Here is a 22528-nt window from a genome sequence, read left to right on the forward strand (position 1 = left end):
TTTTTCACACACAAAAGCCCTCATTCACTCAACACTAATTCACATATTTGTGATGGACGAGAAAAAAATACAAAATTTAACCTGTTACTACTTACCTTTGGTCTTCAACGACTAAGATATTTTTATGATTAAAATGCCCCCAGCTGTTAAATTTATTAAATAAATCTTATTCACAATTTCGACCCAACATGTTTTTTTTAAAGCCAACATATTGAAAAGTACAAGATCATACTTTCATTTTTAAGTAATTTATTTTTGTTACATTTCCTCTGATGTTAATAACACTTGCTTAGCTCAGTTGGTAGAGCATCGATGCAAGATTGCTGGCATAATTAAAGTTAAAAAAAAGTTGCTGGCAAATGCCAGTCTGATGGATTGCGGCTTGGTTCGGATTTTTTCTTTTTTACTTGCAATAAAGTTTTGGACTACTAGACTTTGTCGGCTTTCAAACAACTAAAATTTAATAAGTTTGAATTTAAAGAAAGATAGAAAGTTACATTTCTTAAATTACAGTACATGTGCTAATTCCCATACTTTCATTTTTGTGTTAAGTGAAAAATGTGGAAAGTTGTCTTTTCCCCATTAAACACTTAGAAAGAAAAGATTTCACTAATTGTCTCTATTGTTAAGCCGGCGTTACTCTTCGTCTGTATGGGTAAATGTATCCCACACTAGAATGGGAGGGTGTAGATATTCATTTCATTGCCAACCTCGCTGGATGCGGGAGGGAGATTGGAAAAAGGCATATAGGGATTAGTTGAACTTTTATAAACAAAGAGAGTGGGTGATTAATGGAAAACTAATTCTAACAGCAAAAAAGTTTCTCCAAAGCGCAAATGAAACTTTTATATGCAAGCATTAGCATAAAGTAAAATATAAGCATTGAAAGAAATGAAGAAGTATATTTTGCTTTCAAAACACTACTTGTGTCAAGCTGTTGGAGGAGATATGTTGGTACATTTATAGAAGCATTGTTCATTTGTCCAGACTTGATCTCAATTTAGATATGTACAAACAATTGTGCCTTGCATGCATGTATATGTGTGCTGTAGAGCACAGATCATGTAATTTGGAACATTCTTTAAAAAAACTCATTATAAATATTTATTCTAAAAAGTATTCAGCTCCTTATTTGGATCATTGTTGCACACTCGTTCATCACAGAATAAGAAAACAAAATTCAAGTCATTTTCTCTATTAAATAAATATCATGATCAAAGTATTGAGAGTATCTAGTATAGTTCCTCAAGTATATATCCTCAAGTTTAGTTACCCATGCTACAACTGGTAACAAACTTTTGAGTTCACTAAGTTGTAGTTACATGGTAAGATAAAATTTTTAGATTCACTTGATGTAAGCCTGCTCTTTTGTGATTATACAAAACATTCGATTTGTAGAAATAGAATATTGAAATGCTTATTCCTAGAACAAGGCAGTATACAATAACTCTTGATTTAAAAAAAACAACAACACAGAAACATCTTTATTAACATTAAAGCACATTTAAGAATTATGTTTTGATTTGTATTTACAAAGAAACAATAAAGTAAACTCTTGTATACTACTGATCCTTCTGAAAATTATTTGGATTTTAAAATCTGAACATTTTTCCCTTACAAAATGTTTGTGTTCCAAATAGATGGACAGCATGATGAATGGTTTTGGTGAGTACCAGATTGAACTAGAGGGGGGCATGAAGTGCTGTTCTAAACATATGTTTAGGATATAAGAACTTTTCTCACAAATGTTTGCCACAAGATTTAAGTGTCATTTGTATCCAGTATGTTTGTCATAGCGTCTCATTTTTCTGTTTATTTACAATGTTTTGTAGCATCTTCAGAGGTAGAATGTGAAGGGAATGGTAGTGTACAGCCTAAAAATCTCAAGAGAAAGCTAAAAAGATCCCCATCAAGGTCTCCACTGAGAACATCAACTCCATTAAGCACCGCCTCAAGTCGTGGAGGAAGGGGCAGAGGAAGAGGTCGAGGGGGTAGAAGTAGAACTGGTACCATTCTTTCAGAGAATTTACAGATATCTGTTCATCCTGGTGAGTTTTCATTTAGTACACTTAAATTGTAAAAAAAATAATTCAACTTTCTAAACATATCAAGCAACCACTTAGTCTTTTACATATAAGTAAAAAGTAAAGCTCCCCTTTCAGACCTTGTGGTCTATAGGGCAGATGATGTAAAGGTTATCTGTTTCTATGGCCTACGATTAACGAGAGTGTCATGTGGCCAGCACAACGACCAACTGCCTTTACTTTCCCCCAACTAATGTTAGGTAACCATTAGAGCTGGGTGGACTCAGAGGTGCCCAAAGATCCCAAAATTAAAAATCCCAGTCTTCACTAGGATTCAAACCTGTTAACCCCGGTTTGGAAACCAAGCACTTAACCACACAGCCACCTCGACTCCCTTTTACATTTAGCTGCCAGCATTTTTGTAAAAGTCCAAATGATTGACTATGTACTGATCATTAAGGGATGTTTCTGTAGAGTTTTAAATGAACATCCATCTATAAAGGACTGTTTCCTTAACATCTTCTGTCCAACAAATCTTGTTCTTCTTTTTATAAGTTGTCTATTGTAAACAACCTGGCTACTTTTGGTTATTTAATCAATATTTAAATGAGCCTTCAAATGCACAGTGTCTGTAGTTCACATTTGTAGTAACACATGTAATTGAAGTAACTTGTTTAGAAATTTTATTATTACACTTCTGATGAAAAATCTTCCATTCATTCTGTATCATTGTATTGTCCTCCATTATTCCCTAAAAAATGTTTGTAAAATGTTTTACATGTTTCTGATGTTCCTTCAGAGTTGAAGATAGTTTACTTCCTAGTCCAAATCTCCCGCAGGATGACGGGGGGATGGGAGTGGGCAGGGTTTGATCCCGAGACCATCGATAAATCCAAACGGCACTCCAGCGCGCAAACCGCACGACCAGGCAGCCATCCCTAGGACTTAAGACATTGTAATGCCTAATGTATATGTAGAGGTTCTAGCAAGTCTGTTTTTGAACATTCAGATCTGCACTTTCTATTTTAATATACTTAAGTACCCTTTTATAAATATTGGCTTAATAGTTTATTTTAGTAATATTGATATTCTTTTATAATAGGTGAAAAAAATAAAACTTCAGAACAGTCGAGTCCAGCATCTCCAGCAGCAGAGAAAACAGAGTCAAAAGAAACTACTGCTCGTGGCACTAATGTGCACACACCTTCACCAGCTGGGGTCAATCGTAGAACTGCTGTTTTATTTAGTAGTAAGAAAGGGCGAAGCACTCCAGTACCAACTAAACCATCTTCAACTACCTCATCCGCATCTTCCAATGCATCTTCAGCATCCAACACCTCTACACTAAAGAAAGTGTCAGGACGAGGGGCTAAAACTAGGCAGCATCAGCAGCAGTTACCAGTAAAAGTGACAGACATTACAACAGAGGCAGATAAAACTGCAGAGGTACCTCTTAGTCCCAGAAGTACTCGTGGGCCAGGATTAAAACGAACATCTAGTGTAGCTGGGCACCCAATAGAAACATTAGACACCCAGCCAGCTCCTGTTAAGCGTTCCTGCTCAGCTGTGACGAGTAATGAAATCCCTCCACCAACATCTGTTCATGTTGGGGGTCCAGATATCAATGAAAGTTTCAAAGCCTACAGGATTCGGGGAAACATTCGCAGTAGTTCAGAGTCAGAAACTACTGATGAGCTGAGTAGTGGAGACGAATCTTTATCAGAGCCAACGTCTGAGACGTCCAGCAATAACAGCCCATCTGGTAAGCATCATTTAGTTCCTTCTTGATTCTCTCATTCATCACTTTGAGCTGACATTTTACATCTTTTGTTTTCATGCTAGAACAGATTTGAATCTTATTGAGTCTTCTCCTTTACTTGTAATTTAGAGTTGTGCTATTTCATTTTGGCTTTTTTAAAAGTGCATTAAGATTTTTGTTTCTCTACAAATATATTGCTTTGGACCAAGAATTGTTTAGTATGGATTTTTTTGTCCATAAACAAAAGCTTGGTTTTGACATGCATCATGATCATTTTTTTTAAATGACATTCTGTGAAGGGCCATTTAACATAGCAGCTTATTTGTCTACTAAAAATATCAACATTATTTGCTTGAGTAAATCTAGATGTATTTATTTGTAGAATGTACATACCTAGTTAAATCATAAAACACATTTTCTTTCATCAATTCTGTTTTCAATGGCTTTTCGTCACTATATATCTAAATCTTCATTTTAATGTATTTGTGTTTTTATGTATCAGCTAAGATTTATTTGTATTCTTTTGGTCACATATCCTTTTAAAGTTGGAAGTATGGCTAAAAAATTACTTCTGTTCATCTAACAATTCTTAAAATTAAAATCTTCTTTTAAGAACAACTTGAGATCTAAATCTGTTCTATTTGACTGGTTCCATTTGATCTTCTACAAGGTTTTACTCTGACTTGAGACTAGCTTTGCTTTCTATTATGATCTTCTGCACCTTTGGAAACTTCAGTGTGTATGTCTTTTTTGATTAAATTGCTGCAAAAGGTCATTAATCCAACTTGAAGTTTTGTATGAGTCACTTCGTAGCATGACTTGCAGGTTATCATTATGACTGTTTTAGTATAGCATTCAATGCTTGGATTCTAAACAATTAATAATTTGCTTCACAAATGCTAATATATCTATTCATTAAAAAAAAAACAACTGACTGGTTGCCTTATAACTTGTCATTTTTTTTGTTACTAATTCCTGAAACATCTAGTGGCTGATCATTTTGTGTATTCCTTTCATGAAATCAATTTATATAACTTTTTGTTTTTGTTCAATACCCTAAATGCTTGTTGTATTATTGCCATTTAAACTTCCATTGCCGCCTGCTTTGCCCATCCACATTTTGCCTTGTCCACTGACCACCGCCGCATCATCACACAGGCCGTGCCCGCACCACAAGCCTGAGAGAGGGGCCTGAGGGTTCTGATCTGGCCGAGAGTATCTCACCTGCTACATCACCCCTGTCCTCAGGTAGAAGCTAGACTAGCTTGCATTTCTTTCTTTGTGGCTTTTAGATTGGATTGTGTGTTGTCCAGAATGATACTAGCTCTGTACTGCAGCATGATGGTTTTCATAATGGAGTTTAGCATGCTTAAACTATTTGCTACTTAATAGCAACATAGCTATAGTGCTCATTTTGATAGTGAAATGAATATCAAATTATATCTATAGATATATGTATTACAAGTTTTGAAGATATATTCTGTTTTTATAATAAGAGCTCTGTTGAAATGTATGCATTCATCAATTACATAGTTTAATTATATCTAAGTTGTTCAACTCTATCTAATTGGCTCATATTTTATCAATAATCATAAGTTAAAAATTGATTCTATTTAGTTATATTGAAAAGTGTTAAGGATTTAAAAGAGAAATCTAAAGAGTTTTTAAACAAAATTGTTCAACTCTGTGTAACATGTCTATTTGGTTTTCTTTAATACTTAACAAAAATGTGGCTTTTTTCCAGCTTCAAAGCTATTGGATTGCAAATTGTGTACCGATGGAATATGTTTGTTTCCATGTGACTTGTTTAGAATCAGTTCTTTACTATCTAGTTACTTACACAGTTCTAAGTAGTAGATAAAGCACTTGACAGACCAATCATTTGATATATTCTAGACTCTGTTTTTTCATAGACACTTTTGATAAAGACATTGTCTAAAACAAGAAAAACATTTTAAAAACTACAGTTTTTTTTAAAAAGACAATACCTCCTTTCCACATCTTATAGAGTGATTATTTTTCTCTTAATAACTAATAAATGTTAGATTAAAGAAAAAAATAAATTATTTACCCTGTTCCATTCCACCCTCTTTTGAAAAAAAAATCCTAGTTTAGCAAATGTATAAATCTAATATACTTTAAAATGTTGTAATGATACACTTTTATGAAAGGGCCTACATGCAAAATACCCAAAGATGATTCGTCTGTTCCAGATAAATATTTTCTAGTTCTCTAGCCAAATTTAAATAAATGTTTTTTTTAAACTTTGAAAAAATTATAATGGTCTAACTAGACATTTCCCAGTGTTGCCAATGAGCTAGTAATTCTTTTCCCAAAGATATACATAAACTGTCAAATTGCTAGGAAAATCGTTAGAGCTGTTTTGGAAAAACATTTCCACCCACTCATTTAGATTGTGCAGCTAGAATAGAGGTATTGTATTTGAAGTCCAACTAAATAGTATAAATGTAGTTTTAACTAAGTCATCAACTATAGCATTTAACAGATCAGACACAAAGAAAACTAAAATGCATTCCAAATTACAAAGTCTTAGCATCACCAAACTTGAATCATAAAGTCTTGTGGAAATGTATCTACTAAGAGAAAAGTGTTGAATGTAGTTTTAGTCTGTAGAGGTTTGAATTCAACACTGATTGTACACTGCCTGTAGTTGGCCCATTCTATATTTGACTCCAGAATTGAAAGATATTTTCTCTTAGTACTACTCAATCAATGGTTTTTCTCTTGTTGATCAAATATTGTCTAGACATTTCTACCATGCATGGTCACTGTAGTTGAAGTGTTATGTTTAAAGAAAACATCTTTGTTTACTAGCCTACCACATTGTTTCAGAAACCATTCTGTGTGCTTTGTCTTTTTTTTTTTTTAATTATTTTTTATTTTGTTTGTTTAGATTGCTTTGTTCAGCTGTATTACATGGGACTGGGCTCTAGTTTGCAAAACAATATTGCTTTTGGGGTGGGCTGATTGTGTACCATTCTGTATTGCTTCTTTTTTTTTGGGATGGGTTTTAAATGTTATTTTCTTCTAGCTTTCTATTTTATTGACATATATATGTTCTATAATGTGTTTTGAAGGGAAACAAATCCATGATAGATATTTATGTGTGTGTGTGTTAGAAATATTTAGCCTAAATGTGTAGTGTTTATTTTAATAGTCTACATTAATGCTTTTTAAGTTAATTCCAGAGGAAGTTACATACATTTAACATTTGGATCTGAGTAGAGTATAATCCATGATGTATTCTTTATGAATTAAGCATGACTAGCTAATGACTAGATTGATGGACATCAGCAAGAATGATCTCTTTTACACTTGCATTAACAAAAAGCTTTTCAATGAGTTGCATGCTTTCTATGTATATAGATAGATAGAATTGGATCTTCTCTTTCTTAGTAAAGAGGGACACTATTTGTAAATAGATCTGAAATTATTTATTACATCCTTAGTTTGACTTGCATACAAATAAACTAATACATATCATTTTTTGTAAATCTTTTCTGTACATAACTCCTGCATTCCCTCTAACTTCCTGATTGTTAGTGCTTCTTGATTCACATTTGGCTTTGTTTCATTTCATGTTGTCTTTTTCTACAAATGTACACATGTATTTACAAATCTTTACTGAGTGCATTTGCATATTGAAAAAAAAGTCTTTAATAAATTACCATGAGAAATTTATCAATTTTGTTTTCTTTTTCTGAAAAACTTGATCAATATTTAACTCCACTAATTGCAATATGTATGGTAATTTTATAACACATTAGGCTTCCAATGATGGCTTTATGAATGCACTCCAATATAGCTCTCTATAGCACAGCAATACTTTGCTCTCTGATCATTTAACTAGTCTGTAAACTAACTGATTAAACCTGAGCAAGGGAACCAGCAGCCACACACTACTCAGCTCTACCAATACCCTCTTTTATAAAAGTCAAAGCTGTAACAACTGTTCTGATATACCATTAAAGTAGTTACAGTCCTCTCATCCCTAGAGTTTGTTTGTAGTGTTGAACATGTTGGGTGACCCATATACTGGTAGTGTTTAACAAGTGTTCACACATTAGCAAAGTAGGTCTTGTTGGTATTAAGATAAAAATTTAGCCTTATTCATACAAACGAGTCAATTAGTTGCATTATTTCATGGTGCGTCTGTGAGAGTCAATTAGTTGCATTATTTCTTGGTGCGTCTGTGATAGAGATAAATTACTTGCTAGTAGATTGTTTAAAAGTGGGATTTATCTTCAGAAGCTTTGATGATCGAACTAGTGTAGTCATTTCGTTGTCAACTTATTACATTACAATTTCCTAATTTTTGCCTTTGCCAAACTCATGCCCATTGTTGATGTATGTCATGACATTGAGCTCCTGTCTGTGTCTGCTAAGCATACTCTTCCTTCATGAACATTCCAACAATGTATTGCTGTGCATATATTAGCCTATTAATATTTTTTAGTAGCAATGCCCTTCTTTAGCTAGACTGTGAGCTAATCTTGTTTGTTGTCTTAAGTGATGGGGAGGCATTGCCTGAATGTTCACCCTTCCCCTCTCTGTGGTGCTTGTATTGTTCTTTCAATGTTGCAATTTCTCCATACCTGTAGTAGACTTTCTAAATGCATAGATTTAGTGTAAGACTCTAAGTTCATTTTATTTTATAAAAGAAATCAAAGATCTCATATTTACTTGCATTCAGCAGAGTTCCAGATAGTAATTTTGACATGAAACTTTATTTAGTCAAGACAATCAAACAACCTAGCATTTAGGCAATGTTTACTAAATAATTTTTAATATTCAAAATGAATTACTACTTTAAGCAAGCATATGGAGTAAGACTATTGCTATTTGAAACATTAAGGAAGAAACTGGAAACACATTGTTTCCAACTATTTAATACTGCCAAGAGTGTTGTTTATTTTTTTTTTTTATAAGACATTTTAAATATTGTGACCTGAAAGAACATGGAAATAACACATTTAATTCTCTGAAATTAAACATTAAAAAAAGAAGACATTTAATTCTCTGAAATAAAACTTTAAACACAGACCTGAAATAAAACATAAAAAAAAGACATTTAATTCTCTGAAATAAAACATTAGAAAAAGAAATCACATTCACAACTATAAAACATTAAAAGAAGACATTTTTGTCTCTGAAATAAAACTTTAAATACATACATTTAATTCTCTACTATAAAACATTAAAAGAAGACATTTTTGTCTCTGAAACACATACATTTAATTCTCTGAAATAAACCACATTAAAAGAAGACATAAAACATTAAGACATTTTGTTCTCTTAAAATTAAACATTGGGAAAAAAAGACATTTTGTTCTTCTGAAATCAGACATTAAATGTAGACATTTAGTTATCATGACATTCAACATTGATTTGAAAATTGTTCTGTACACATTTTTATGTTGATAAACCTTTTTGATTCAGCCAGTTTCTGTGTTCAAAAGTAAATGGATAATAGGTGAAATTGGTGACACAATAGCTATACTTTTCAGTACTGAAATATTAATAACACAATAAACACTAGCTGACATATTAATTTAATGCTAATTGATTAGTATGTTTAGTCATAGTTAAAAACATTACATTACTGAGCTTAATTGAATTCCAAGATTAATTTTTTACCAAATATTTTTTGTTTAAAGTTTGTCAACATCACAGTCTACCCATAACCTTTGATTACTTTGTTTGGGTCATAGTTAAAAACATTACAATGTTACTGAGCTTAATTGAATTCCAAGATTAATTTTTTACCAAATTTTTTTTTTAAAGTTTGTCAACATCAGGGTCTACCCATAACCTATTAGTTTGAAAAGTTTTATACATTTTTGATCAGAAATGTCAAAGCATTTTACATGATTTTAAATGATTAGAGAAAACCGCTATATAATATAGCAGTCCTTCAACAATATATATAATAAATGTCTCCTGGACAAAAGAAAACTTTACATCTGAGACTTGAAATGATGAAAACAAAATGTAATATTTGAATGAACTTGTGTGGTAAATGTTTATCAGACAAATGACACAGTTGGACTTATGATCATACTTTGAATTCCATAATTCCAGGATACTTAAGTTTTTGTGACCTGATTCCTTTCCCTCTCTCTTTTTGTGTCATCCAAATGCATGTTATTCTCCCCCCCCCCCCCCCCCCACTCAGATCACAGATATTAATGGTTAATGTTTATTTTTTTCTGCTCTTTTCAATATCTACCCTCATGACTGTGAGTAATTAGAAATAAGAACTATTCAAAACTATTCAAAAGTCCATAAATCAAACAAAATTTTTAATTCTTGTGTTGTTTAATAACAGTGTTATTGACCAAAGTCTATTCTGTTAATTACATTTTATTCATCTGTGCATGACGTAATCAATTCACCTGACTTGCAGGCCGTAATCGCCGCAGCCCCAGCATCGATTCTGAAGATTTGATCACTTTAGAACCATTGGACCTGGTCTGGGCCAAATGTCGAGGCTATCCATGGTACCCTGCACTGGTACGTAGCCAAACAATTTCTCCAATGCTGTGTTGGTACATGCACAACTCATTAGTTTGCTGTTTTGTTTACAAAATAGGTTTCGTCTAACAACTTTGCTTATTATTTTATTTGTTCTACGTACAGAAATCATTTATTGAAACTTATAGGGGAAATAATTAGAAAGGAATATCAGTGCTGGAGGATCTTAATGTCTAAAAATTGAGAAGTGCATTGTGTGTAGTAGTTGATACAGAAATTAATGCTGTGATACATACATCCTGTCCATAAAGATAGTTAGATATGTGTGATTCAAGCAAAAAAGTTGATTAAAAAAAATACAAGGTTATGTTTGCAGCTAAGAACTTGATAAAGAAATTAAAAGAAATATACCACAGACCAAGAACTTGATAAAGAAATAAAAAGAAATATACCTTAGACCAAGAACCAAATGTGATATGTTTGAAGAAGTTGATACAGTATTCAATGGAAATAACTTCAGATCATAATATAACAAATAAAACCTTAAATATGAGAATTTGGTACACTTTTTAGAAGGTTGTTATTGCCAGATGTGTTTCAAATGGCATGCGTCTGAAATAGCCTCTTAACATCCAGTTCAACTTCTAGTGTCTCCTATGGTGGAACTCTTATATCACTTACAGGAGAAGGGGCAAAGGCGAGTAACTGGCACCTAAAACCAGTAAGCTTTGGTTAAGAGGGGCTCATTAGCCTTGTCTGGCTACCCACCTAGGAGAATGAAAACTGAATGCAATCCTCTGCTGCCTTGCAGCCATATCCAAACATGGCAAAGGCTTAGGGAGTGCAGCCAGAGAAAAAAATCAGAGCCTGGGCTGCCCTGATCCCAAACTGTATTCACATTTGCTGTTTCTTTTGGCACATCAGCTGCGTGGGAAGGGGAAACTGCTATGTGGGGGTTGTGGTTCTGACCATAGCTAATGCTAATTTCTATGAGATGATTCATTGTTGCTTCACAACTGAAGGATGTCTTAGATAGAAAGACTATGTCAGCAAAGAAATGAGTAAAAATAAGATTTGTGGATGTGAAGCAGATCTGTCAACACTGCCCAGTTGGTGTAACAGCTTTTCAAAGCACCAGAGGGAAAGTAGTTTTCTTGCTGTTTCTTAAATTTTTGGTCTTTTAGAGCTGCATTTGTATCCTTGTAGTTGATATTTTGTTAAGCTAAGTTTTGACACACATTCAGATTACCAATGAATGCAGTTAATTGAATTAAAGATTTATATTATCATTATTTGTGTTTGTTTACCACCACTGGGAGAATGATTCCAGCCTCTTTTGATTTCCTTAGATCATCAATCCTAAAATGCCTAAGACTGGTTATTTCCATAATGGTGTTCCGATTCCTGTCCCACCTGATGAAGTGCTGGAACTTCAGCACAGGTACTCTGAGTCAGTCTACCTGGTCTTATTCTTTGACACTAAGAGAACTTGGTGAGTGACTTCATCCTACATACGTTTTTGTCATAATGCTACACTGTGAAATCTTTTCACTCAGAACTGTTGAGTGTTTCATGTTTTGTCAGTTTACATACATCTAAAAGTCTATGCTGAATGTTATGAGGTGATATCTAAATAAATAGAACTTTAAATTAGCCCAGACCTATATAAAGTTTGACGTAGTTGGGTCAGCCTTTTCTTTATTGAACTAGACCAGGAAGTTGAAGGGACACTGTACATTTGTATGTTGACAAGGCACACTGGGTCTGAGGGTAGCTGAGTAGTTCAAATGTGTGGCTGAAATCAGGTTCCAATTAGAACTGATGGTTTGGTCTCAATTTTACAAGCAGATATTTCAAAAAGCTGTGCATCCAATTAGTAGCTAACTTCAGGGAGAGTGTGGGATCACTATTGTCTCATCCTATTTATCCATTCTATTCTGTTCTCATAGAGGCTTACTATTAAGTAGTTTTATTATAGCAAGTCTCCATCAACTTCTGTTTGGATTTTCATAAACTGTGACATTACTTGTTGATGTATTGGGGCCTTAGATCCATCCTTTACACGGATTTTAACAGCTACATCTTTGTCTTGTTTCATGCTTGACACTTTTTTTTTTTTTCATTTTTCACTAAGCCTCTTTGCTTCTTACTTTTTATGGTCCATTTTTTTATATTATTTTGTTGGGGAGTTTTGTTGTTGCTTTCATTGGAATGTACTTAGGTACATCAGGGTTTCTCAAACTCTGGGGGACATAAAGGGATTCTTTTTTTTTTTCTAAGGAAGAAATCCGCTCTATTCACAATGCTACTTAAACATCCATATTTGAGCATTAAGCGAGCACAAACTACATTGTTATGAATGTTTACAAAACAATGGAGTTGTTGGATTAAGTGATGTTCCTATGTAGAATTTTAAAAAAATTTCTTGTGTCAGTTCATTTGAAAAGTCATTTCAGTATGTCTACTCTGATGTGGTCCTAGACTTTGTCTTTGTCAGAATGGTCTAATTTCTCCATAGCAATGTAACATCGAGCCTGTTGATATCTTTTGCATGAACAAAACAGGCCCACTACAAGACTTAAGGATGATCGTATGATGATTAAGCCACTTTCAAATGGCCATGCTCCACTGCCTGAAATGTCTCTACTTTTAATTCACCATTCCCACTGATTCTTCAATGAACTATAACCTACTCTACTTATTAGGAGAAATAGTGCATTATAAACACCAGAATGAATTTCTGAAGCTCAGAATAACTTGGTACTACGACTGCAAATGGAAAGCACTCTGCTAGACCTACTAGCTGGGTTTTTTTTTGGGTGGAGGGGGTGTCACTAGCAAAAGTTTGAGAAACACTGAAGTAGATCTTTTGATCTCTCCATCTTGACAAATACCTTCCTTTCTTGAATAGCTGTCCTACTTGTTAGCATTTAATCACTCTTCAGTATTCTTGTTTTTCTTTCCAGGCAGTGGCTCCCACGCAGTAAGCTAGAGCCTCTTGGTGTTAACTCAGACCTGGACAAGGCCAAACTGATGGAAAACAAGAAGCCTAATGTTCGCAATGCAGTGAAGAAAGCCTACGAAAAAGCCATTGTACACAGGTGTAGGGTTCGGGGTGATCCCAACCCTCTGTCAGACGACTCTAGCTCAGATAATAATGGCTTATAGTTGCATCTGTTTCTTAATAATCACATGCTTTTGACACTGGCATATATAAATTTATATTTGTATACAATTGTTTTAATTTTAATATATACTTTCATTTTTTTTTTTGCAAGCAAAAAAAAAATGTTTACATTACATTTATATTTGTTCTGTGATCATTGCTCACAGTGTGGACCATTTGTTAGTGTGCTTGTTAGATCTATCTATATATATTTGATATGTCATTTCTATTTATGTCAATGTATGTAGGTGTGTTTCATTGAACAGTTGATTTGGCTCTGAACACTATACTTGATTTCACTTAAAGAGAGCTTTTTGTTTTCTAACTGGATTTAGCACATTGTATGGTTGTGTAAGTCTGATGGATGAGACTTGGAAACGTGATAAGGTCATTTATTTTGTGGGTCAGTGGCTTCATTTTTGTGCCAGCAACATGTAACATTGATACTTATATGTTAAAGGATTTTCTTCTGGGTTTGGAGCAAGGTATACATGTAGACAGACATTTGTTTCATTGGTTAGGCATGTAGACAGACATTTGTTTCATTGGTTAGATATAAAAGACATTGGATGATTTGAGAATGTGTACAGAAAGCCTACCATGTGAGCAGGTTGACTACAAACTTATTTGAATGACAGTCATCATTTGTATTTTAGTTGTCCAGAGTTGACAGAATGATCAGAATTGAGTGTTGCAATAGAGAAGTCATGCTTCATGTGCCATAATGTCATTCAATCATTTGGGTTTCTTCCAAGGCATTTCTGGACAAGGTAAAGAGACCAAATCATCTGTGGTTTGGTTTATTCTAGTTTTGAAAAGACCAAGGAATGTTCCTCTCTGCAACAGAGTAGTTCCAGGTCTAGAGAAAGATGGTCCAAGGGTGTGTTTTCTCATTTAGCATAATTAGGTTTTGGTTTGAGGAGGAGAAAAGGATAACTCTTTCATGACATTGTCTGTGTGTGAACATCATTCTGTTCTCTGAGCATAGTGGTTCAGTGCCTGGAAATGTTTGTAATATCAACACACTTGGTTATTCATACAAACAATATTTGGATTGTCTTCTGGGTTTAGGGGATCCTTTTTTTTTTACCTGATTACTTTGATACTACATTTTTACTAGTTTTGTGTCTTGTATACTTTCCCAACTAATAGAGAGCTGAGTGAAATTCAGAGGCACCCTATAGATCCCAAAATTAAATATCCCAGTCTTTACCAGAATTTAGACCCGGGACCCCCAGGTTAAAAAATCCAAGTGCTTTACCACTCAGCCACCATCTTAAAACTTGTCTTAAAATAGAGCTTTAAATAAATAGTTGGACAGTCATTATTATTTCAAAGGTGTGTCTAATTTTGACCCAATCCTGGCAGACACCAATAAAAGAGAAATAGTTCTCCATTGAAAATACTAGGTCTCAACCTAAATGTGAAGCTGCATATTATCAATCTGTTGTTTTGTCTTGTGACAAGGAAATAAATCATTTACATTTGACTTTTTAATATTCATACACATTCTTTTTGAAACATTTTTCACTTTTTTTTTAAAATAAATTTTAACATGATTTGTAAGTTTTACAGAAATAAATAAAAATAAAAAAATGAAAACATGGGCAATGATGTCAATGCTTATTTGAATGATGCTTAATGTTTTTCTGTTCTCATATCTGGTACATTCTGGCTTCTATGTATAGATCTCCAAATTGGAATATTTATGGTAAACACATTTCAGTAAAAATTTAAATACAGATACTAAGACATTTAGGAAAATGTGTAAATCAGATGTAAATATTGGTATAAATAGCAAGTTTGACTGTTTGGTTCAGCATCTCATCATTAATTTTGTAGTGAGCAAAGAGTTCAGGTGTAAACGACTTCAGGGAAAGATGATGTAAACTCCCTTACAAATGTAGACAGCCTAGAATGAACAGTGCAGCTCACTAGTGGTGAAACTTGATCTATTTTCTGTTAGAAGGAAACTGATTGTACTATAATGTAATAAATATTTTTTATTTCATTCACTTGTTTGTCTTGTGAATAGATTATTGATTTATTTTTGCTCTACATTTTGTACATGAAAAATGGCTTCAATTCTGGGAGAGTGTGCAATGTAAATAATACACCAAGATTATCTTCAGCCAGAAAACAGAATTGATTTCATGAGGTTTGAAATGGTTCCTACAAGACCTAGCTTTCCTAAGGGCAGATCCTTTTGCCAAAGTTAAAACCAAACCATAAAATTATATCTATTTGCTAATTCATAATTGCCATTTTATTTAGAAGTTTTAAAGCCTCTCAGCTCAGTAGGATATAGAGTCTAGAAAATTCTTAAGCCTCTCAGCTCTGTAGGATATAGAGCTCCGAAGGCTCACAGCTCTAGGATATAGAATTAACCGGTATAAGCCTCTCATCTATGCAGGATATAGAGACCAAAGAGAGTTCTAAAGCCTCTCAGCTCTGCAGGATATAATGATAAAGAGTTCTTAAGCCTCTCAGCTCTGCAGGATATATAGAGTTCTTAAGTCTCTCAGCTCTGCAGGATATATAGAGTTCTAAAGCCTCTCAGCTCTGCAGGATATATAGAGTTCTTAAGTCTCTCAGCTCTGCAGGATATATAGAGTTCTAAAGCCTCTCAGCTCTGCAGGATATATAGAGTTCTTAAGTCTCTCAGCTCTGCAGGATATATAGAGTTCTAAAGCCTCTCAGCTCTGCAGGATATATAGAGTTCTAAAGCCTCTCAGCTCTGCAGGATATATAGAGTTCTTAAGTCTCTCAGCTCTGCAGGATATATAGAGTTCTAAAGCCTCTCAGCTCTGCAGGATATATAGAGTTCTAAAGCCTCTCAGCTCTGCAGGATATATAGAGTTCTAAAGCCTCTCAGCTCTGCAGGATATATAGAGTTCTTAAGTCTCTCAGCTCTGCAGGATATATAGAGTTCTAAAGCCTCTCAGCTCTGCAGGATATATAGAGTTCTAAAGCCTCTCAGCTCTGCAGGATATATAGAGTTCTAAAGCCTCTCAGCTCTGCAGGATATATAGAGTTCTTAAGTCTCTCAGCTCTGCAGGATATATAGAGTTCTTAAGTCTTGCATCTCTGCAGGATATATAGAGTTCTTAAGTCTTGCAGCTCTGCAGGATATATAGAGTTCTAAAGCCTCTCAGCTCTGCAGGATATATAGAGTTCTAAAGCCTCTCAGCTCTGCAGGATATATAGAGTTCTAAAGCCTCTCAGCTCTGCAGGATATATAGAGTTCTAAAGCCTCTCAGCTCTGCAGGATATATAGAGTTCTAAAGCCTCTCAGCTCTGCAGGATATATAGAGTTCTTAAGTCTTGCAGCTCTGCAGGATATATAGAGTTCTTAAGTCTTGCAGCTCTGCAGGATATATAGAGTTCTTAAGTCTTGCAGCTCTGCAGGATATAATGATATATAGAGTTCTTAAGTCTCTCAGCTCTGCAGGATATATAGAGTTCTTAAGTCTTGCAGCTCTGCAGGATATATAGAGTTCTTAAGTCTTGCAGCTCTGCAGGATATATAGAGTTCTTAAGTCTTGCAGCTCTGCAGGATATAATGATATATAGAGTTCTTAAGTCTTGCAGCTCTGCAGGATATAATGATATATAGAGTTCTTAAGTCTTGCAGCTCTGCAGGATATAGTTTCGTTTTGAACAGAACATACGAAGTCCTCACAAAAACAGGTAATTCTAACACATCTCTAGAGTTCTGTCTTGTAGCATGGGTAACATAAGTCTTAGAGAAAGAGGAAACCACGTCGATACATTTTCTTATCAGTTGTACTGCTGGCCTGCCACATCATAAGTCAAAGAACTGTACCGCTGCTGGCCTGCCACATCATAAGTCAAAGAACTGTACCGCTGCTGACCTGTCACATAAGTCAAAGAACTGTACCGCTGCTGACAGGTCACATAAGTCAAAGAACTGTACCGCTGCTGACCTGTCACATAAGTCAAAGAACTGTACCGCTGCTGGCCTGCCACATCATAATTCAAAGAACTGTACCGCTGCTGGCCTGCCACATAAGTCAAAGAACTGTACCACTGCTGACCTGCCACATAAGTCAAAGAACTGTACCACTGCTGACCTGCCACATAAGTCAAAGAACTGTACCACTGCTGACCTGCCACATAAGTCAAAGAACTGTACCGCTGCTGACCTGCCACATCATAAGTCAAAGAACTGTACCGCTGCTGACCTGCCACATCACAAGTCAAAGAACTGTACCACTGCTGACCTGCCACATCATAAGTCAAAGAACTGTACCGCTGCTGACCTGCCACATCATAAGTCAAAGAACTGTACCGCTGCTGGCCTGCCACATAAGTCAAAGAACTGTACCACTGCTGACCTGCCACATAAGTCAAAGAACTGTACCACTGCTGACCTGCCACATAAGTCAAAGAACTGTACCGCTGCTGACCTGCCACATCATAATTCAAAGAACTGTACCGCTGCTGGCCTGCCACATAAGTCAAAGAACTGTACCACTGCTGACCTGCCACATAAGTCAAAGAACTGTACCGCTGCTGACCTGCCACATCATAAGTCAAAGAACTGTACCGCTGCTGACCTGCCACATCACAAGTCAAAGAACTGTACCACTGCTGACCTGCCACATCATAAGTCAAAGAACTGTACCGCTGCTGACCTGCCACATCATAAGTCAAAGAACTGTACCGCTGCTGACCTGCCACATCATAAGTCAAAGAACTGTACCGCTGCTGGCCTGCCACATAAGTCAAAGAACTGTACTGCTGCTGGCCTGCCACATAAGTCAAAGAACTGTACCGCTGCTGGCCTGCCACATCATAAGTCAAAGAACTGTACCGCTGCTGACCTGTCACATAAGTCAAAGAACTGTACCGCTGCTGGCCTGCCACATCATAATTCAAAGAACTGTACCGCTGCTGGCCTGCCACATAAGTCAAAGAACTGTACCACTGCTGACCTGCCACATAAGTCAAAGAACTGTACCACTGCTGACCTGCCACATAAGTCAAAGAACTGTACCACTGCTGACCTGCCACATAAGTCAAAGAACTGTACCGCTGCTGACCTGCCACATCATAAGTCAAAGAACTGTACCGCTGCTGGCCTGCCACATAAGTCAAAGAACTGTACCACTGCTGACCTGCCACATAAGTCAAAGAACTGTACCGCTGCTGGCCTGCCACATCATAATTCAAAGAACTGTACCGCTGCTGGCCTGCCACATAAGTCAAAGAACTGTACCACTGCTGACCTGCCACATAAGTCAAAGAACTGTACCGCTGCTGACCTGCCACATCATAAGTCAAAGAACTGTACCGCTGCTGACCTGCCACATCACAAGTCAAAGAACTGTACCACTGCTGACCTGCCACATCATAAGTCAAAGAACTGTACCGCTGCTGACCTGCCACATCATAAGTCAAAGAACTGTACCGCTGCTGACCTGCCACATCATAAGTCAAAGAACTGTACCGCTGCTGGCCTGCCACATAAGTCAAAGAACTGTACTGCTGCTGGCCTGCCACATAAGTCAAAGAACTGTACCGCTGCTGGCCTGCCACATCATAAGTCAAAGAACTGTACCGCTGCTGGCCTGCCACATCATAAGTCAAAGAACTGTACCGCTGCTGGCCTGCCACATAAGTCAAAGGACTGTACCGCTGCTGGCCTGCCACATCATAATTCAAAGGACTGTACTGCTGCTGGCCTGCCACGTCATAAGTCAAAGAACTGTACCGCTGCTGACCTGCCACATCATAAGTCAAAGAACTGTACCGCTGCTGACCTGCCACATCATAAGTCAAAGAACTGTACCGCTGCTGACCTGCCACATCATAAGTCAAAGAACTGTACCGCTGCTGACCTGCCACATCATAAGTCAAAGAACTGTACCGCTGCTGGCCTGCCACATAAGTCAAAGAACTGTACCACTGCTGACCTGCCACATCATAAGTCAAAGAACTGTACCGCTGCTGACCTGCCACATCATAAGTCAAAGAACTGTACCGCTGCTGACCTGCCACATCATAAGTCAAAGAACTGTACCGCTGCTGACCTGCCACATCATAAGTCAAAGAACTGTACCGCTGCTGGCCTGCCACATAAGTCAAAGAACTGTACCACTGCTGACCTGCCACATAAGTCAAAGAACTGTACCGCTGCTGGCCTGCCACATCATAATTCAAAGGACTGTACCACTGCTGACCTGCCACATAAGTCAAAGAACTGTACCACTGCTGACCTGCCACATAAGTCAAAGAACTGTACCACTGCTGGCCTGCCACATAAGTCAAAGAACTGTACCACTGCTGGCCTGCCACATAAGTCAAAGAACTGTACCACTGCTGGCCTGCCACATAAGTCAAAGAACTGTACCACTGCTGGCCTGCCACATAAGTCAAAGAACTGTACCGCTGCTGGCCTGCCACATAAGTCAAAGAACTGTACCGCTGCTGGCCAGCCACATAAGTCAAAGAACTGTACCACTGCTGGCCTGCCACATAAGTCAAAGAACTGTACCGCTGCTGGCCTGCCACATAAGTCAAAGAACTGTACCGCTGCTGACCTGCCACATAAGTCAAAGAACTGTACCACTGCTGGCCTGCCACATAAGTCAAAGAACTGTACTGCTGCTGGCCTGCCACATAAGTCAAAGAACTGTACCGCTGCTGGCCTGCCACATAAGTCAAAGAACTGTACTGCTGCTGGCCTGCCACGTCATAAGTAAAAAAACTCTACTACTGCTGGCCTGCCACATCATAAGTCAAAGAACTGTACCGCTGCTGACCTGCCACATCATAAGTCAAAGAACTGTACCGCTGCTGGCCTGCCACATAAGTCAAAGGACTGTACCGCTGCTGACCTGCCACATAAGTCAAAGAACTACCGCTGCTGACCTGCCACATAAGTCAAAGAACTACCACTGCTGACCTGCCACATAAGTCAAAGAACTGTACCGCTGCTGGCCTGCCACATCATAATTCAAAGGACTGTACTGCTGCTGGCCTGCCACGTCATAAGTAAAAAAAACTCTACTACTGCTGGCCTGCCACATCATAAGTCAAAGAACTGTACCGCTGCTGGCCTGCCACATAAGTCAAAGAACTGTACCGCTGCTGGCCTGCCACATAAGTCAAAGAACTGTACCACTGCTGACCTGCCACATAAGTCAAAGAACTGTACCACTGCTGACCTGCCACATAAGTCAAAGAACTGTACCACTGCTGACCTGCCACATAAGTCAAAGAACTGTACCACTGCTGGCCTGCCACATAAGTCAAAGAACTGTGCCGCTGCTGACCTGCCACATCATAAGTCAAAGAACTGTACCGCTGCTGGCCTGCCACATAAGTCAAAGAACTGTACCACTGCTGGCCTGCCACATAAGTCAAAGAACTGTACCACTGCTGGCCTGCCACATCATAAGTCAAAGAACTGTACCGCTGCTGGCCTGCCACATCATAAGTCAAAGAACTGTACCACTGCTGGCCTGCCACATCATAAGTCAAAGAACTGTACCGCTGCTGGCCTGCCACATCATAAGTCAAAGAACTGTACCACTGCTGACCTGCCACATCATAAGTCAAAGAACTGTACCGCTGCTGGCCTGCCACATAAGTCAAAGGACTGTACTGCTGCTGGCCTGCCACGTCATAAGTCAAAGAACTGTACCGCTGCTGGCCTGCCACATAAGTCAAAGAACTGTACCGCTGCTGGCCTGCCACATCATAAGTCAAAGAACTATACCGCTGCTGACCTGCCACATCATAAGTCAAAGAACTGTACTGCTGCTGGCCTGCCACATCATAAGTCAAAGAACTGTACCGCTGCTGGCCTGCCACATCATAAGTCAAAGAACTGTACCACTGCTGGCCTGCCACATCATAAGTCAAAGAACTGTACCGCTGCTGGCCTGCCACATCATAAGTCAAAGAACTGTACCACTGCTGACCTGCCACATCATAAGTCAAAGAACTGTACCGCTGCTGACCTGCCACATCATAAGTCAAAGAACTGTACCGCTGCTGGCCTGCCACATAAGTCAAAGAACTGTACCACTGCTGGCCTGCCACATAAGTCAAAGAACTGTACCGCTGCTGGCCTGCCACATAAGTCAAAGAACTGTACCGCTGCTGACCTGCCACATAAGTCAAAGAACTGTACTGCTGCTGGCCTGCCACATCACAAGTCAAAGAATTGTACCGCTGCTGGCCTGCCACATAAGTCAAAGAACTATACCGCTGCTGACCTGCCACATCATAAGTCAAAGAACTCTACTACTGCTGGCCTGCCACATCATAAGTCAAAGAACTGTACCGCTGCTGACCTGCCACATCATAAGTCAAAGAACTGTACCGCTGCTGACCTGTCACATCATAAGTCAAAGAACTGTACCGCTGCTGACCTGCCACATAAGTCAAAGAACTGTACCACTGCTGACCTGCCACATCATAAGTCAAAGAACTGTACTGCTGCTGGCCTGCCACATCATAAGTCAAAGAACTGTACCACTGCTGACCTGCCACATCATAAGTCAAAGAACTGTACCGCTGCTGACCTGCCACATCATAAGTCAAAGAACTGTACCGCTGCTGGCCTGCCACATAAGTCAAAGAACTGTACCACTGCTGGCCTGCCACTTAAATCAAAGAACTGTACCGCTGCTGACCTGCCACATAAGTCAAAGAACTGTACCACTGCTGACCTGCCACATCATAAGTCAAAGAACTGTACCGCTGCTGGCCTGCCACATCATAAGTCAAAGAACTGTACCACTGCTGACCTGCCACATCATAAGTCAAAGAACTGTACCGCTGCTGACCTGCCACAACATAAGTCAAAGAACTGTACCGCTGCTGGCCTGCCACATAAGTCAAAGAACTGTACCACTGCTGGCCTGCCACATAAGTCAAAGAACTGTACCGCTGCTGGCCTGCCACATAAGTCAAAGAACTGTACCGCTGCTGACCTGCCACATAAGTCAAAGAACTGTACTGCTGCTGGCCTGCCACATCACAAGTCAAAGAATTGTACCGCTGCTGGCCTGCCACATAAGTCAAAGAACTGTACCGCTGTTGGCCTGC

At 37.8% G+C, this 22528-nt stretch overlaps 1 protein-coding gene across 6 annotated transcripts in view; it reads left to right on the forward strand.

Moving 5' to 3' along the window:
• The window catches only part of LOC106075214 (bromodomain-containing protein 1-like), a 33191-nt gene extending 17736 nt beyond the window's left edge, over positions 1-15455 (forward strand). For 3 of the 6 annotated variants that reach the window (XM_056025581.1, XM_013236154.2, XM_013236155.2), the window contains exons 11-16: positions 1833-2048; positions 3127-3786; positions 4942-5031; positions 10211-10317; positions 11628-11770; positions 13245-15455. In XM_056025581.1, coding sequence (XP_055881556.1) covers positions 1833-2048; positions 3127-3786; positions 4942-5031; positions 10211-10317; positions 11628-11770; positions 13245-13446 — 1418 coding nt within the window. In that variant the 3' untranslated portion in view covers positions 13447-15455. The remainder of the gene's footprint in view (positions 1-1832; positions 2049-3126; positions 3787-4941; positions 5032-10210; positions 10318-11627; positions 11771-13244) is intronic. The other 3 variants (XM_013236156.2, XM_056025582.1, XM_013236157.2) reach the window with 3 other exon arrangements.
• Positions 15456-22528: the final 7073 nt, after the last annotated feature.

Source organism: Biomphalaria glabrata, chromosome 4 (genome assembly GCF_947242115.1).
Source record: "Biomphalaria glabrata chromosome 4, xgBioGlab47.1, whole genome shotgun sequence".
Classification (NCBI taxonomy): Eukaryota; Metazoa; Mollusca; class Gastropoda; family Planorbidae; genus Biomphalaria; species Biomphalaria glabrata.